Raw genomic sequence first — 19,212 nt, 5'->3', positions numbered from 1 at the left:
CTATTTAGGATTGATTATAAATTTTTATTCTTTGAAGTTCACTAGATCTTGAATTTTTTTCTTCGTAGGATTGATTATGAGGATGAAGAGAATGTGTGTACAAAATTTAAGGCCATACAAATGCCAAAAATATGATTTTCTAGAGAAATGGTTGTATTAGATCATTTCTCATTAAAATAATAATATATATTATATAAAAAAACATACAAGGAGATTTTTTTTTTTTTTTGGGTACAATGACGTCACAAACACTCTTGTTCATCTCCAATCTCAAATTGAGTAGTTATTAGACTGCCGTTGATTTGACTCAAAATATAAAAAAATAAAAAATTTTGAATTTTGTTGAACACTAAAAAAAATCTAATTGCAATCTAATTTAACATAAGTTAAAAGTGACTTTGACTTACTTGTTTAGACTTCAGCAAAAGTAGAGTAAAAAATAGAGGGCAGTGGTCCACTCCCTTTGTGTGAGGAGGGTGACTTTGACTTACTTGCTTAGACTTTAGCATAAGTAGAGTAAAAAATAGAGGCCAGTGGTCCACGCCCTTTTTGTGCATAAAGTAAGGTGGGTGGAGGGGTATGGGAGTGTGTCAGGATGCCTCGATATGGTGTTACTGCTAACTAAAAAAGTGTGGGTCTGGACTGACGTGTTTATACATATATAAGAAAAGCTTTATGTAAGATTGCCACCTCATATTATAGAAGTAAGGTGCACTTCAAAAATATAACGAACGAAATATCTTTTAATTGATCGTCTAGATCTAAAGATAAAAACAAAACGACAAACTATGAGCAAAGTATTATAAAAATTCATTTACAAGCATTTGTGTGTGTTTAAAAGAAAAAATATATATATAAGCGTAAATTCCTTAATAAGCAAATTAAGACGTATCTAAAAATTTCATTAAAAGAGGTTGTTTCGATGTTAAAAAACTCTTAATTCTCTTCTCAAATAAAGAAATTGAGTTGTGTTAGGTAGATAACTAACGTAAAATTTTACCAAAATTTATCATGAATTTTGATCCTATATGGCCAACCCTAATTAATTGAAAAAAATCCATGATGATTATGATTTGAAGGCACGCCTTATTTTGATTGTTTACGGCCTCAGCCTTATTTTGATTGTTCAGGACCTATATGAAAAACTCTTAAAAATGCCTATAAGCAATTTTGGACCGTGTATCACCCCGCTACAGACATGCCATTTTATTAAACGGAGCCGCAATAGACAGCACGTTGTCCATGACGGTTTCCGCCCGCAACGGACATAATAGATCCGTTGCGGTCTTTCAATCCATGTAGTCCGAAAATATCAGACTGTGCCGAGCCTATGTGCGCTCATAGAAATTGTACAGTGGCTTCTTTTATATAGAGAGAGAGAGAGAGAGAGAGAGAGAGAGAGAGAGAGAGATAAGGAAAGAAGATTCAAATAAGGCGAGTAGGGCCTGAGTTTTGGGCAGGGCAGGACGGGTGTGGTCCAAAAGGCATTGCAGGCAAGAGAGGTTGGGTGGTGTGAATTTAGTCTCCAGCTGCTGCCCCACCCACAGAACCGCGTGCTGCATGCAATTGCGTTGCAGACCAAACCAATTAAAAAGGCACCTCACCTCAATCCACGAGCTTCCCTCCCTTATTCCTTACCTGCGTCTTTTAGCATTCCTTGAAGATATCGCCGGCCGGCCCACCCCACTCCACCAACCATACCCCTTTTCCTCTTTCTGCTCTCATCGTTATCTTATCTTAATGGATTCCCGGAATACAAGAAAAATAAAAAGCAAAAGTGAAGGGACCACCTTACACCTTACACATAGCATATAGTAGTAGTATATCAACCAAGAGAAATAAATATCCGACCACAAGAATAAATAGATGATACCCCACAAAAACAAAATGGTAGATTCTCTTTCCCTTGGTTAATAGTAGGGAGTGTGTGTATTCCTCCTCATGCATGTATATGTAGAGTGTACAGTAAAGATTCCTTCCTATTCCTTTCTGGTTCTGGCCCTCCAACCCCCTAAACCAACCAGCACAGAGAGCAGTGTGGTTGTGTTACACAAAATGTCAGCTAAGCAAAAATAGAGAAGAAAAATATGGAAGGAGGTGAGGTGGGTTCAGGTTCAACTGACAGTTTAAGCTCTCAAAACAAAAAGGAAAAGATCACAATATTCTACAACCTGCCCGCACAATATCCATAGTTCCACCCAACAAGATTAGCAGAGCAGTAGATGTCACCATTAAAAGCTGAAGCTGCTGCAGCAAACTTGTAATACCACTACAACTACTTGACATATCATATGAAGAAGATGATGAAGCATTGCCCAACCCATAGGCATAAGAGGAGGAAGAAGAAGAAGCATCTGGTAATGTTTGAGCAGGAGAAACAGGGCAACACTTCAATCCAAGAGGCTGCATAATGAGTTGGATGTTATTGTTAATAGGGAGAGGAGGAGGGTAATAACAGAGGCCGGGGTTGTCCCAAATCACAAAGCTTCCACCCATTCTCTTGTAAAAAGCAACAGGCAATTCAAGAGGCCCGGAGAGGTTGTTGCCATTGAGATAGAGCCTGCTCATGCTCGGCATCTCTACTAGGAGCTTCCCTGGCACTCCACCAGTGAGGCTGTTGTTCTGTAGCCCCAGAAACCTGAGCTTCTTTAGCCGGAAAAGCGATTCTGGGATGTCGCCTGTATAGCCTGAATTTGAGAGGTCGAGAGTCTCGAGCTCCTGAAACTCCCCCCATGGAACCATGTCGAGCAAGCCCCCAATGGGGTTGTTGCCCAGCATCATCTCCCTCACCGACTGCATCCCAGAGAGCGATGCGGGAAGGCCTCCAGTGATGCGGTTTCCACGCATGTCAAGCAGGGTGAGGCTCGACAGGACACCGAGGTTGAATTCCAGCAATGGTGTGTCGAGGAGATTGTGGCTCAGATCAAGCTTAAGCAGGGACCCAGGGAGGGAGGTTGGATCCCCTAAGAGAGACAGGTTGTTGAAGCTGAGGTCAAGGATGAGGAGCTGTTTGCACTGAGACAGAGAGGTGGGGATGGCTCCGGTGAGTGCATTGCCTGAGAGGACCAGCCTCTGCAGAGCGGGTAGATGGTCCCCAAGGCCAGCAGGAATGGGGCCAGTGAGGTAGTTGTCCTCGAGAACAAGAGACCGGAGCTTCGTGAGTGAGCCGAGGACCGCGGGAATGGGGCCATTGAGGCTGGGGTTGTGACGGAATTGGAGGAACTCGAGGTTGGGTGGCCAGTCGGCAGCAGAAGTGGGGAGCACGAGAGGAGGCGAGCTTTGTTTGAGAGAGAAGAAGCAAGAGAAGATGGAGAGGGAGCGGAGATGGGCAAGGCGGGAGAGAGCACGGGTACGCAGGTGGGGGGCCGTGGGGTGGCATCGAAGGGAGTTTTCATGGATGGGTCCAATGCTGAGGGAGGTCACATACCAAAGCTGCTGCTGCTGCTGCTGCTGAGTGGTGAGGAGGTCACAAGAGACACCTTGGATGGGAGTCCAGCCACAAGGGTCAGGGTAAAGGTGGGAGCCGTTCCACTCCTCACCCAACAGTCCCTGTATAAGTGAGTAGAGAGCCTCTTTCTCTGTCCAATCCATGGGAGCTTGAGCTTGAGCTTGAGCTTGTGCCTGCCCCCAAACCACCACCACCCCATGGAAGAAGAGCACACTGATTATGAGGATACTGGATTTGCACCGCATGAGGAGAGGAGAGTGGACCGTTCCTTGTCTTACTTTATAGAGGCAATGCAGCAGCAGAGCAGCCATTTGTGCCTGCCTGCCTGCCTGCTTTACTTGCCTTTCATGGCAAAGAAGAGGAAGAAGAGGAAGATATGACAAGAATATGTTCCTGCTACCTCTCTCCTATCCAATCCATTTGTCTTTACTCCACTCCATCTCTCTCTCTCTCTCTACGTATATATATACACATATAGGGCCCATACTCACAATCTATGGAAGAGAACATCATTACAAATGGGTTACAATTAATTGATAGATAGGAGTTGGGGTTGATCTATTGGACATTAATGCTAGTTATTAGTTAAGCTAAAGATTAGTTTTATTGATTTATTTTAAACAGTTAAAGGAAAAGGAAAAAGAAAGGAGAGGGTTTGGTGGTCCACACTCTAATCTAGAGAGGGCGTCTTGATAATAATTGATTGGGTGAGTGTACGGGGAGGGGAGGACCAAAAACATGAGACAAAGGGTGTTGGGATTATCAGTGCTGGACCACAGACCTGCAGCCTCGAAATGGGAAATACAAAGGGTCCGACGGGTCCTTCTCACCCTTTAGGCTTTAGCCTTTGACATTTACTACCCCATCCTCCGCTTCGCTTTGATAATCCACCACAAAAACATTACATTCAATTTAATTTGATTCCCCTCTCTGTCTCTGTAAACGCATCAAATATGATTCAGGAGTATAGGATACGGCGGAGCAGTAAGCCTTGGTACCTCCCTGAGCTAGATAGACGCACATATAATCATACACCTGCCACTGCCACTGCTACTGCTATGTTTAGCATGTATCACCCTTGCACATAAAGTAAGCCAGGCATTTCGGATGATTCCACTTACTACTTAAACCAACCTTTTGAATCAATGGACACCGGGGGCCTTTAATACTGCCATGCACACCATTATTGCTTAGTTTGTGAGTTACCGACCCCTCCCAAATACAAACCCTCGAGTCAAGTTAGTAGGTATTTATCAAAATAATTATTATTTTTATTAAAAAAATTATTATTATTGAAAATTTTTAAAAAATACAATGATATTTTAAAAATTAACATCTTAAAACTTTATTTGTAAAATACTTTTGTCTTTCAATTAAAATTTCAACTTTACCCCTGATGGAGATGACAAAAATATCATTACCCCTGATGGATATTTACAAAATTATCCCACAAAAATAACTTTTTTAAAAAAATAGACTATCTTGAACTTTTGTTATTTGAAAAGATGTGAAGTTTAAATTATATATATATATATAGAAAAATTTATATAAAGTTGCAACCTTAAAATATAAAATTACAAATGCACCTCAAAAATCTATCGAAAAGGCTGTTTTTAAACCTTTCATTTTCAATATTTTCATTTATTTATAGATCTACTTGATTTTATCCATTTTTAGAGTTTTAAATTTTATAATTAAAGATTAAAATAGATTTTAAGATAATCCTAAAAAAAAATTACACCAAAATTACATATTATGATCAAATTTGGAGGTGCACCTTAGATTGTTTGAGGTTGCAACTTTATAAAAACCACACCCATAATATTTTCATTTTATATTTGGGCGTAATTTGTATATAGGTGTGAACCTTAATCAATTAAGGCACAGCTACAAACACATAAAAATCAATCATGAGAATAGACAGTCTAGATAATTTATACTTTCATTTCTTAATACTTTAAATTTTTTTTTTTTTCTTTTCACATCTGTATATCTCGACTCGACGTGTATATCTCGACTCGACGTTGAAACGATCAATTGGGTAGTTTTTCACCATCAAAACCACCTTTTTTGATGGAATTGTTGAGGCATGCCTTTTTTAAACCTGCATCCTTATATAAACTTTTTCTTTTATATTTTGGACTTACATGGACCAATATAAACACAAATAGCTATAAGCTGCACGCACACGCGCGCGCAAAATCCAAAATTATTTAGTTGTGCAAACACACGTGTATGCATATGTACACTACCATTCCCTTAATTTTCTTCATGATACTATGAAAGTTCTCTCAAATGTCTCTCGCCAAAACTGAGCTTGCCATATGCCGGTCTTTGTGCCCTGCATTGTTCCTCATTCCTAATGCCTTACCAATGTGTAAGGCCATGGCCAACTGTTGCTAACAGATACAAAATGGAGGATTTCATTTATTTGCATATTTCCTAAAATGTGCCATTGATAACATCCTCTAATTTTCTATTACATTTGTCCGCTCGATCCTCAGACCTAGAAAAATCCCAAGGCAGCAGTACCAAACATTTTGTGGCGGTGTCAAAAGGAATTTCCAAATACCACTAGACAATCATGAAATTACTCAATCACTCACAATTATCTCCTTTGCCAAGGTCAATGCTATTCAGGCCTCTGTCACAGGCCGTTGTCTCCATCGCTTGTGGCAGAGTATGAATCACTTGATGGCAACTTAATGGAATAATCATACTGCACCCTCCCACTTATGTCCAAACAAAGAGTGCCCCTCTGCGTTGTGCTCGGTTTTACTCTAGCAGAAGGCCCGGGGTCTACATATTCTGGGCAAACCCTTATACTTGGGTTTGGCATTATGCGGTTCGCTTCTCTTTCCTCCGGTGTTATTGCAGGACGTAATATAAAATGTTGCGATTCTAATTCTGATGCCTCATTCTCATTCATCACCACCTGGAAATGATTAACCAACAGTATTGCAGAGGCCAATAAAATCAACCAAATTGCGATATTTGCAATATAAAAAGCTACCAATAAATTTACTCACAATTCGTAATATAAAGCTATAAATCATTTCTTAAAAAACAGGTTTGCCAGTAGTAACAACCAAGTAGAAAGAATACAGCCCAACAAATGGAAACAATCAAGTCAAGGAAATCAAGTGGCCAAGCGGTGAAGGACAGGGGGAAGGAATATAAAGATCACTAACCTTGCGGCCGACCAAGTCGAACGTCACCACTAATTTATTACGGCGTGCACGTTCTGCATCTTCAGTCTCTCGTTGTTTCTTTTGCAAAAGTGCCTTGTCCTACGACAAACCAGGGTTGCAGAAATGAGTCGAAATTGCACAATTACAGTAGCAGCTGCCAATCAGTTTGAAGGGCCGAGCCATCTAGGCAAGGTTTTCAATTGGAAAACGAAGAATGGAAACTATGAATTCTCTCACCCCCTCCCCTCCCCCTCCTCCCCCCCCCCCCACCAAAAAAAAAAAAATCCCACACACACATGCACACACCTCTGCGGAGAGCCAACTATTCCCTTCAATTTCATAATAGTCACTTTGGTCATCAATGACTGCCGTACGAGCAGCAGAATTACGGTCATAGTCCACAAGCCTTTTCGTGAAGGCCTCCGCTAACACTTCAGCCTCAGAAAGAGGAACTGGAGCATCATCTAGACCAGCATACGTGCTTCCTTCCCGAAGCACAAGTGCACCACAAAAGCTGCATGGACCTTCACCTTCTTGCTCACAAACGATCTTTCCACAAGACAAGCAGTTGCCAACAAGATTGTGTCGACGAGCTTGGCATGAACAAGGCTTCCCTTGCTGGAAAACAATGGAGCCCTTTGCTGCCTCTGCCAGTGAAATCACCTTACCACCTTTCTTCTTTTTGGGAATGTTGGGGATCTGAGTGTTCATGACTGGGGCAGCTGCACTATGATTTTTTGCATTGGGCTGGGTGGGTGGAGTTCCCTCCTTTGGATGTTTCACAGGTCTTCGGGTTCCAGATATAGAATGTTCATCCACAGGAGGCTTCACATAGGTATGAAAATTGGAACTGGAAGCATGAGGGGAACCTTCATCAACATCCACGTAACCCCTCCTTTGCAAATATTCATTTATTACATATTGACCAGCTTTCTGCGTGATAATATTCTGCAACATGAAAAAATTTTCCTAACTCAGAATTAACAAATGAATCCAGATGTAATACACTATAGAATAAATCATTTTAGTGATGCTTCCTAAAATTTCTCGAAAGTTCGCATATAGAATAAAGCATTTCAGGGATGCTGCCTTTTTACCAAACCAACTATTCACGGAATGGGAAAGGGGCTTGGGTTGTGGTGGTAGCACCCCACACCCTAGTTACCACATTGTGGTTTCCATTCCCACCACTAACACCACCCCACTAATACCTTCAAAAAAGCTAACTCCTAATCTACTTGAAAAAACGGGTAGGGGCATGTCTTCCCCACTGAATTACCAAAAAAAAAACTTTTTTTTTTATAACGTTAACTGCTGTATAGAAAGGGGAGAGGGGAGGAGCACAAGAGTCAATCGGGGAACCCACAAGCCTGGTTCCTCGGCAAAAAATCGAGGGGGCGACCCACAGGCCAGGTCCCTCTCAAACAATTAGGCTACCCTAAAAAGGGTCCCTATACAAAAGAAAGTTGGGACTCATAAGATCTGCCCATTACAGTCATATACAAAAAAGAGATAATAGAAATCTAAAGTAGTACCCAAAAAGAACTATTCACAGAATGTAATTTTCTGTTCAACATATATTGTTTGGTGTGTGCATAATACAATAAAGTTTTTATTTATTCAGGGAAATCTATCAAAATGCAACCAAGAGATGCAGTGTTTAACATTTTACGCATATCTTTTGATTTAATTTCAGAAAGACCATCAAAATACACATGATCATGAGTTGGAATAGTTGAAAATGGGTAAAATGTTAAATAGTTGAGTGTTAGATGCGTTTTGATGCACTACCCATTTATTTATATTTTCTGAAGAAACTCAGGGGTCTTGGTTGATGTTCATGCCAATGTTCTAAACAGGAAATGAACTGTTCTTGAGCAGTTTTAGCTTCCGAAAGAAAGACTTCATGTCTTTCCTTATGTCTCCAGAGTATCAGGATAGCTATTTTCTATCTCACATTAAGGGTCCCCTACCATGTACGGGGTGGGGTTGGGGTGGGGGGTGCGATAAATATCAAATCTCAAACAGAGAACATGATATCAATGACAACAAATATCAAATCTCAAACAGAGAACATGATATCAATGACAAGAGCGACTTCTGCAATAAAAAATATCCAATCCTCACTTCAATATATATTATTTCTGAACCCATCAAAATTCATTTCAGCCATCCACGGTCCATTGTTTTATGAACTTTGAATTGTAGAATGAAAGGATCGTATCCTAGAAAGCCCATCCCTCAATAGCATGAGGCTCCCTTATGAGAAAGTCACCATAAACGTTGGCACTTTCTCACTCCTACATATGCATATCTATTATCGACCTCCTTCACCTGGTTTGTCTCAGCCCATAAACTTCAAATCACATCAGGCAAGACAGAAGCCTATAGTAAGAGAAAAATGTCATGGAAAATGCAAAGAGCCTTTAATGTTCTAAAACCTAAAACAAATTACAAAGCCCTCAGGTCAGAAAAGGTTATTAGATGGCATGAAAAATTGTCTGGAAAACTCAAAAATTTATAACACGTGATTTATCCTCACAGGAACTTTTAGCCACTAAATAAAATTTCTAGAGGATTTTACCTAGAAGGTGTGTCCTTTGAACTCCTATCCTCTCAAGCTAAAAGTTATCTGAGAGGACAACCAAGAATATAGGCTGATTTTGAGTATTAAGCCTCACCATTCAAAGCTCATTGGCATTGGGCATCTTTGGGCTGATTCTAACCCCAGTTGGTCAATCCAAGAATCATCATTACCCAATCGAAATGGAAGGTCGACCTCTCGCAGGAATCATATCGACATTCCAAAGCTAGGATGGAAAGATTAAATGCAGGCATTTTTCAAATAAGTTTGAACAATATTCACAAAAGTTCCCCATCGAGAGTACATAGCAAGGCCATTCAAAAATCAAGCAGTGAAGGTATCCCATGAAAACATCTCCTCAAAAGCTAGTGATTGTTCCATAACTTATTCCCATTCCTAAATTGCAAATGGAGGAACTATCCAGCGATGTCCAGACTCCAAACATTGCATGACTTATTCCCATCTCCTCAAAAGCTAGTGATTGCATGACTTATGTATAAAGAACCTGACAACAGCCCTGCTCCAATTTGGAAGCAGACTCATTAGCAAAAAAAGGAGCAATGAAACAAAATTGAGTAGTGATGCCCACGCGCCAACGGTAGCCAAAAACCGCTCTCTCTCTACCACCCCCTCCCCCTTCATCGTCACTCGTCCCACCATCCCTGAACCCCTTCCTTCATCGTCATTCTTCCCACCATCCCTGAACCCCCTCCTTCCCCTCTCTCCCTCATCTCACCCTTTTCCCCCTCCCACCCTGGCTCTTTCTTTCACACAAGCCCACATGAATGTAAAATAATGTATAATCTCAAGCTTGGCCATGGGCCAGTACATTTTGTTGTAGAGCCTTTTCCCATTACTAGTACACTCAAAAATGTTATATATCTATATAGCATGTCTTACAATTGTTACACAGTGTGCATGTGGGTGTGTGTGTGTGTTGTCAACCTTACTCAAAAAACAATTCGGCTCCATAATCATGCTTCTTTAATTCCATATATATATATATATATATATATATATATATATATATATATATATATATATAGGGAAAAGATGGGATTATCCCACTAGCTCATATGAACATATGAGCCCAACGTCCCAGATTGAATCTGAACCGATCTGACGATCACGGATGTCCGGTAGTGTTTAAATTTTAGTTTTTTTTCTACAAATCCAAATACTTGAAATTTTAGACATATGTTCATCAAAAATAGGTGAATCTTCAAAAAATATCAAAAACATATTTTACATGATATAAATTGACCAAAATACCCCCAAAACATTTTGGGGGTATTTTGTTCTTTTTGTTTTCATGAATAATTTTTTTTATATTTTTATTAAGTGCGCCTTGATGAGAAGAACACACTTAAAATTTCAACTGATTTGGATCTGTAGAAAAATAAATAAAATTCAAGCACTATCAAACATCCGTGATCGTCAAATCGGCCCAGATTCAATTTGGGCCGTTGGGCTCATATGTTCATATGAGCTAGTGGGCTAATCCCTTCTTTTCCTATATATATATATATAGGAGGAGACTACGCAACGCCTATGGAAGAAAATGAATAGCGTTTCGCCCATAGGCTCATCACTGTCCTAAAAAATTGGACGCCGTGCGCTTTTCGACCGCTACATAACTAGTATGTTCGTGATATATATATATATATATATATATATATATATATATATATATATATATATATATATATATATATATATATATATATATATATATATATATATATATATATATATATATATATATATATGGGCAATGATTTCATGCAATGGTTGTATCATAGTATAATGCAACCACACTTCTAGAAAACCAGATTTGTGGTATTTGTATGATCCAAAATTTTGCACACACACTCTCTACATCTCAATAATCAAATCTAAAAAAGAAAAACTAATTTGCACCCTATATATGGTCAAAATGAGTCCCCTACAACAATGAATCTAGACCGTCCATTTGATGAATTTCAAGATCTAGGCCTTTATGAATTCAACATCCTTTTTTTTTAATATTGTTAATCTAATGATAATAAAACTATCTAAAAATTTTGGAAAGAAAAAAGATCATTCTAAGGCCTAGATCTAAGCAACTCACCAGAATGGACGAACTATATCAATTGGGCTAAAAACATACTTTCCAGGTTGCGTTTTCAAAATTTTCTTTTTTGTGATTGTTCATTAGAATGAAAAGAGTGTATATTTTAAAATTTGGATCAAACAAATGGGTCTAACTTTTTGAGGTTGTTTCATTATATTACCATACAACCGTTGCATGAAATCGCTACCCTATATATATATATATATATATATATATATATATCTATGATACCAATAACACGCCAAGATCTAACTTTACTTTTATCTTAATAACATTGAAAATACTGTTACTTTTATCTTAATAACATTGAAAATACTGTAGTATAGTCTAGTAGAGAACGTAAACGCGTAGTACAGTATAAAAAGCAGCACAGAATGATGATAAGAGAAATTACAGAGATATCTACTATAATCCAAGTAGTATGAATACTGTTTCAAATTTTTATGCTAAAAATTAATTTAAACTGCATATAAACAAGCTTTATTTCACAAAGTTCAAATAGGTACAGGAACAAAGATGACTTATAACAAATCACTTACAATTTACAAATGCAGTAACTTGAAAAGAGTGCCCATTCGTCCGGACAGAACGAAGGTACTTTATGCAAATTACAATCACACATCTGTGTACATCGTATAAACAAAAAAAGTATGAAAAGATCTTACTGGATAAAGGCTTGCCTCAGAGAAGAGAAGTCGGCAGAGCTTTCAGGAGAATGCTTTGAGTAAGTAGGGAAGAGAGAGGAGATTGCAGAGAAGAGATCGCAAAGATGGAGATTTCGACCTGTTTTTGAATGAAGGTTTTGAGGGGTTTTTATAGAGGAGTGGAGGAGCTGAGGTGGAAGATTCGATGAAGCTGAAAGAGAAAGGGAGGTGACATAAAGTCGAGATAAACGCGGAGAAGCTGAGGTGGAAGATGCGATGAAGATAAGAGAGGTGACGGAAAGTCGAGATAAAAGGATAAAAAGAAGGGATGTGACGTAAAGTAGGAAAGATGCGATAGAAAAAGAAGAGAAGACGTAAAACCAAAAGCTGGACTTGACATAAAGTAAAAAAGCAAAGGTATCTTGCGCAGTGTCTTTTGTCGATCATTGATAGCTTTTTTGTAGTTTTCTTGTATGGCGGCATTTCTTTTGCGGTGGCCGGAGCTTCTTTTGCTGTGAGCTTTCTTTTAGGTGACAGCATCTCTTGAGGTGGCAGGAGCATCTTACTTTTGAAAATCTTTATACAGGAAGTCGAAAATCTTTGTACAAGATATGGACAAGCTTTTGTATAGAAACTTAGTGGCTTTATTCGGGCCTTTGGCTGAACTCATCTTCTATCTGTTCGGGCTGAGAGGTAGCATCTGAAGCTTCTTCTTCAATTATTCTTAACAGTTGGGTTTCAAGTTCTTCTTTCGTAGCTCTTGGGTTTTGTTTACGCATTTGTCTGATATATTCGGCGAATTTATTTGGGTCAAATTCAGGAGTATTATTAGTCTGATACTCAGTAGGAGAAGGAGGTATTCGTTTCAGTCTAATTGAGTTTGGATGCATACTGAATACATCTCACCATTTGACAAATATTCGTTTTTCCAATCGAGAGATATACTCATAATTATTGCTGGTATTTTCACAGAGATCATATTCCCATTTGAGAATCCAAATGTACGTTATGGCAATACACCAAATACCTTGGATTCTCAAATGGGAATATGGCCTCTCTGAAAATACCAGCAATAATTATGAGTATATCCCTCGATTGGGAAAACGAATATTTGTCAAATGGTGGGATGTATTCAGTATGGATCCAAACTCAATTAGACTGAAACGAATACCTCCTTCTCCTACTGAGTATCAGACTAATAATACTCCTGAATTTGACCCAAATAAATTCGCCGAATATATCAGACAAATGCGTAAGCAAAACCCAAGAGCTACAAAAGAAGAACTTGAAACCCAACTGTTAAAAATAATTGAAGAAGAAGCTTCAGATGCTACCTCTCAACCCGAACAAATAGAAGATGAGTTCAGCCAAAGGCCCGAATAAAGCCACTAAGTTTCTGTACAAAAGCTTGTCCATATCTTGTACAAAGATTTCCTGTACAAAGATTTTCGACTTACTGTATAAAGATTTTCAAAAGTAAGATGCTCCTGCCACCTCAAGAGATGTTGTCAGAAAGCTCACCACAAAAGAAGCTCCGACCACCGCAAAAGAAATGCCGCCGTACAAGAAAACGACAAAAAAGCTATCAATGACCGACAAAAGACACTGCGCAAGATACCTTTGCTTTTTTACTTTATGTCAAGTCCAGCTTTTGGTTTTACGTCTTCTCTTCTTTTTCTATCGCATCTTTCCTACTTTACGTCACATCCCTTCTTTTTATCCTTTTATCTCGACTTTACGTCACCTCTCTTATCTTCATCGAATCTTCCACCTCAGCTTCTCCGCGTTTATCTCGACTTTATGTCTCCTCCCTTTCTCTTTCAGCTTCATCGAATCTTCCACCTCAGCTCCTCCACTCCTCTATAAAAATCCCTCAAAACCTTCATTCAAAAACAGGTCGAAATCTCCATCTCTGCGATCTCTTCTCTGCAATCTCCTCTCTCTTCCCTACTTACTCAAAGCATTCTCCTGAAAGCTCTGCCGACTTCTCTTCTCTGAGGCAAGCCTTTATCGAGTAAGATCTTTTCATACTTCTTTTGTTTATACGATGTACACAGATGTGTGATTGTAATTTGCATAAAGTACCTTCGTTCTGTCCGGACGAATGGGCACTCTTTTCAAGTTACTGCATTTGTAAATTGTAAGTGATTTGTTATAAGTCATCTTTGTTCCTGTACCTATTTGAACTCTGTGAAATAAAGCTTGTTTATATGCAATTTAAATTAATTTTTAGCATAAAAATTCGAAACAGTATTCATACTACTTGGATTATAGTAGACATCTCTGTAATTTCTCTTATCATCATTCTGTGCTGCTTTTTATACTATACTACACTTTTACGTTCTCTACTAGACTATACTACAGTATTTTCAATGTTATTAAGATAAAAGTAACAGTATTTTCAATGTTATTAAGATAAAAGTAAAGTTAGATCTTGGCGTGTTATTGGTATATATATATATATATATATATTCAGTTAAATTTACTAATAAACAATCTGGCTCCATAATCATACTTCTTTGAAACCAAAGTAGAATGTCATGCATAGAGCTGTGACAACATTCAATTTGGTATCATAGACTAGCACATCAGCATAGCAATTCCATCTATGTACGAATTGAGACATTTGCCAAAGGTCAGAATAGAGAGTCCAATCTTGAAAAGAACCACATATTGTAAGGAACTTAAGACCGGACCGGTGATTAAACCAGTGAAGGCACCAGTCAGGACCAGTTCACAGGTCAGACCAATCAAAGAATTTATAAATAAATAAATAATATTGTCAACTTCACTCAAAAAATTCCGGCTCCAAAATCATGCTTGTTTGATTCCATATATGCATAATATGTATATATATTGTCAACTTCACTCAAAAACAATCCGGTAAGGGCAAGAAGCTTCAACCATGGGTCTACCCGAGCTCTTGCACCAGCTCCCGCTCCCGAAAACCAGGCTTCAATTGTATACAACAATCACACGCAATTGGATTCCCATCATGGTAAGGGCAAGATTACTGGCCTTCAGCCCTCTCTTGTAATGTCATGGGGGATTTTCCACTTGGTTTTCTTCTTTCGCTTTTGGTTTTTGTACAATTAGTCTCCATTTTGTTTAGGTACAGCCTTTTGCAAATTATACAGTACTTATTAATACAATCAATTTTACTTAAAAAAAAACATCATGTACAAAAAACAAATAACAAATAACATTTCTCACAATTCCGCTTGATTGATTTCCAATGTGCTTGCAAGATTCCAGCACTCACAACTGAAAACTCCACTTTAGCTTGACAAGTAAAATTTTCCCCTTTTTATCTCGAGTAAAATTGTATCCACATAAATCATGTTGCTTCGTGTGCTTTCCTTTAAAGATTGGCATTCAATACATCATCATCCAAGTCTTATCCCAATTATTTGGGATCGGTTACATGAATCTTGTTCCTCCATTCTTCTTTATCAAGGGTCACACCAACAATAAAACATAACATACTAACATAGGTCCAGAATTCATGATAAGATAGAGCAAAGTTTACGTTGGCTGTCTACCTAATGCAACCCACCTCCTTTACCCGGGCTTGGGAAGATTTAAGCGAAATTTTAAGGTCTTCATCCTTATTAGACCAAAAGATTAGCATACAATACAATTCACAAACATCTCGTATTTTTCTGATATAAACACTCCTTAATAATCAACAAAACGAAAGATAACCAAAGTTGCCCCAAATTTCCTATGAAGTAGTAGTATTCAATGTACCAATCATAAAGAAATATAAGGTTATTTGTCTATCTAAAGAGTGTATATCAAGGGCATTCAAAAGTTGAGTAAGGAGGATATCCCCATGAACCAATATCTTCAAAGTTAGCGGCTGTTCCATAACTTATTCCTATTTCTCAATCATAGATGTAGAACTATCCAGCAATGAAAGACCAGAGTCCTAACAATGGTGGCCTGAACTCTGAACAAATGATATGACAAAAATTTTGCTACATAATCATGCTTGTTCGATTCTAGAGTAGAATATCATGCAAAGTTGTGATACCATATAAGTTAATATCACGAAACTAGCATATAATGCACCACATATTAACGATTCCATCAAGGCTATTATTGAGAGTCATTTACCAATAAATAGAAAAAGGTCCAAGTTGAGAGTCCAATTTATGAAGCACAACATTATACAGAGTAAAACTACATCTCTTAATGCCTTCCTAAAACATTCAAAAGAAAAAATTATATCAAAACTATCATATATTAAAAAGAATTTACCTCCGACTCAAGATTCCAGACTCTAAACCAACCCCAATAATGAATAATCTTAATTCTAGAGACTCTCAAAATCCATCTAAAAAGGATGACCTTAACAATTCACACTACCTTCTGATAAATTTATTAGAAATGACTTCGATCACATGAAAGCATCATGTACAAAGCCTGAATAACTTTTCACATAAGACCTCTGCTTGTTTGCCTTCCAGTGTGACTTGCTGGATTCTGGCACCCCAACTGTAAACTCCACCTTAGTTTGATAAGGAAAAGACTCTTCTTCTTATCTCTTGAGCAAAACGGTATCTGGCAAATCACGCTCCTTCCTATGCTTTCCTTTAGTGGTTAGCATACAATACAATTCATGTACATCTCCAATTTTCCATTCATAAGCCCTCCTCAATTAACAATAGAAAGATTGATAACAAAAATTGCCTTAAATTTTGCAGAATCTAATCGAATTAAGTGTAATATGCCATATTTCATATTGCATTTTAGTGATTAAGAAATTAAAAAAGGTCTTTTTCTATTTAATAGTCAAAGGACTGTTTAGGGAGTTTCATTTCTCCATTTGTACTGAATGATTAGAATTCAATATGCCTCAAGAAACTCCCAACATTCATGATGAGGAACTAGTACAAATAGTTCATCTCTTATTATGTCAATAACATGAGCAATGGAACTCCTGGCTGCGACACATGGATACTAGCAAATGGTTTGAATAATTGTGGCTGCCGCAAGATACTTCAAAAAAATATTTGACAGTATCCAATAAGGGTATCAATGAGGTGTCTACAGAATATCCAGTCATAATAGGGTCAAGGTAGATGAAGAACACGGTCTGTACATAAAATACAGAGGCATTAATAATAGGGAAACCTTTCCACTTGTGTACACTCAATAAGTATGTGTCTTTGAAGTCCCACAGATCAGATGGCAGGAAGTGAGCTAAGACCAACGTCAGGATGGCACCAGCAATGTTTGTCAGCTTATAAAACTGGTTTCACCTCACTCCTAGCCATCTGGTCAAGATCGGATGGTGGGATATCTCTAGATACATATATTAATTATAAGTGATTAGAGAAGTATATAAAACTTGAGATGCAATTATAGAATAGGAAAGAAGATAGAAGGATTACATATTTACAAATGTCGAAGCACCATGGGCGAGGAGCATATATAAATCTAAACTCCTAGAGAAGGAACAATCTTGATGTTCATACCAATATCACTGATGAAAAGATGATTCATCAAACCAAATCAATATTTCTTTTTGTAAAAGGCCATTCAAAAAGAGTCCCATATTTCGAATATATGGTGCTGAAATACCATTGCAAAAAAGGTGAAAGCAACTGGGAGATAGCCCAGAGGTGGGGCCAAAACTAGAGAGAGTTCTAAGTGGACTGTATGGCCTCCAATGCCTGTAAGAGGGTTTCCATTAAGAAAATTTCGGGTGCAGATGATCTTCTTGATCTGACGCAAAGAAAGACAAAGATGACCAAGCCATTGCATATTACTACTTCGGTTATATTGCAAGACATAATCAATAGGGAAAAGATAGAGGAAATGAGTAACAAGGATTCCACCCTAACCCCATTTCTAAATTGAAGTTTTTTTTTTCTGCAGGGTAAGGAAAACGCCAGAAAACCCCAAAACGACATCATCCCAATAAAGAAATAACCATTGACATCAAGTAAACACACGACCCAAAAAAGATGAAAACGCAAATACGAGATCACCCCGACAACCGATCACGTTTGATAAACACATAAACCAAAAGAAAACACAATAAAATGTGAAAGAAACAGAACAAAGGAGCATTCAATTTCAGGTAACAAGGAAAGAAGAGAGAGAGAGGTATGAATTACAGTGAGGAACTCCTTGGCATCTTGGGGAGGAGCGCGTTCACAGTAAGAAACGAGGCCTGATATAACCTCGTCGTCTATCTCAATCCCAGCCCCATTCCCACTCCCAGAGCTCCTGAGTTGAAGCAACGCACTCTCCAGCCATGAACCCGTCGTTTCTGAACAACCCATCTCTCTCTCTCTCTCTCTCTCTCTCTCTCTCTCTACGTAGTATGCGGGGGTTTCAAGTCGAAGGCCAAAAATCCCTGGCTTCGGTGTCCCTTTGAAGCAGACATAAAAGACCGCCTTAAGAGTTAAAATATTAATCGAAAACATATGTAGACCGTCAAAAGGGCAAATTAATCGAAAAGGCAAAAGAACTCAGCGGAAATGGTACTAATTGATTTTCTTAATTTTATGAGAAATTTATCGTTTGATAGTTATAAGAGTTGAACCCTCTATTTACAGTTATTCGCAGTCATGATTATATGTTTTTTTTTTTATGGATGTTCTAAAATTAAATCAAAAAAATAAAAAGCAGCGTAAGTGGAGCCTATCTATAAAGGAAAATGATTGATAGGGCCGCAACTCTATCAAAATAAATAAAATCTCATCTCATAATTTATCAAAAATTACAAGTCAAACATCGAAAACCTTTACGGTGATTATCTCGGCTTGAACATATTAGTCGAAAAAACAATTAGGATGTTAAGCTCTAAAAAATCGTATATATTATAACAAATTATCTAGACCGTCTATTTAACCCTAAAATTAAGTGTTCATAGTTCTGTTCTATTTTTTGAGTTTTAAAGAGTTTCAAATAATATTGTCGATATTGAAAATTGATTTAAATCTATCATGGAGATTTCTATTGTTGAAAGTGCTTTTCAAAAGAGGATTTGGGGTGAGACTTTATTATGTTTTCATAATGCCTACGCCCTTTAGAAACTTCACCCATCTAAAATTGATAATCTGAAAATCTTAAAATTTGATAATCTGAAAATGCAATACAATATGCACTATATTTAATAGTTGAAATCCATTTTTTCTCATGTCCATACATCTTGAAGTCACGATCAATATTGTGAAGAGTCTTAAATTTCTCTAAACAGATTAAGTATCCATTAA

At 37.9% G+C, this 19,212-nt stretch overlaps 2 protein-coding genes across 3 annotated transcripts; both read right to left on the bottom strand.

Annotated features, from left to right (window-relative positions):
• Positions 1-1,906: 1,906 nt before the first annotated feature.
• Positions 1,907-4,710, bottom strand: LOC18439540 (RNI-like superfamily protein). Its single transcript, XM_006849704.4, has one exon. It carries the CDS (start codon positions 3,757-3,759, stop codon positions 2,155-2,157), a length of 1,605 nt encoding a protein of 534 aa, XP_006849767.4. The 5' UTR covers positions 3,760-4,710; the 3' UTR covers positions 1,907-2,154.
• A 1,145-nt stretch (positions 4,711-5,855) lies between these two features.
• LOC18439541 (transcription regulator/ zinc ion binding protein) lies at positions 5,856-18,554 on the bottom strand. Of its 2 annotated transcripts, none has more exons than XM_006849705.4 (4): positions 18,109-18,554; positions 6,946-7,587; positions 6,640-6,738; positions 5,856-6,383 (listed from the first exon to the last, which is right to left on the bottom strand). In XM_006849705.4, the coding sequence occupies exons 1-4, from the start codon at positions 18,418-18,420 to the stop codon at positions 6,096-6,098; spliced, it is 1,341 nt and encodes a 446-aa protein (XP_006849768.2). In that variant the 5' UTR covers positions 18,421-18,554; the 3' UTR covers positions 5,856-6,095. The 2 variants fall into 2 exon arrangements, with proteins under 2 accessions (XP_006849768.2, XP_088720289.1); XM_088864163.1 differs by lacking the exon at positions 18,109-18,554 and adding an exon at positions 16,352-16,566.
• Positions 18,555-19,212: the final 658 nt, after the last annotated feature.

This window comes from Amborella trichopoda, chromosome 4, assembly GCF_054954075.1.
Source record: "Amborella trichopoda isolate Santa Cruz 75 chromosome 4, AtrichopodaSantaCruz75HAP2 v2.0, whole genome shotgun sequence".
NCBI classification, from domain to species: domain Eukaryota; kingdom Viridiplantae; phylum Streptophyta; class Magnoliopsida; order Amborellales; family Amborellaceae; genus Amborella; species Amborella trichopoda.
This window is presented reverse-complemented; position numbering and strand designations above follow the sequence as displayed.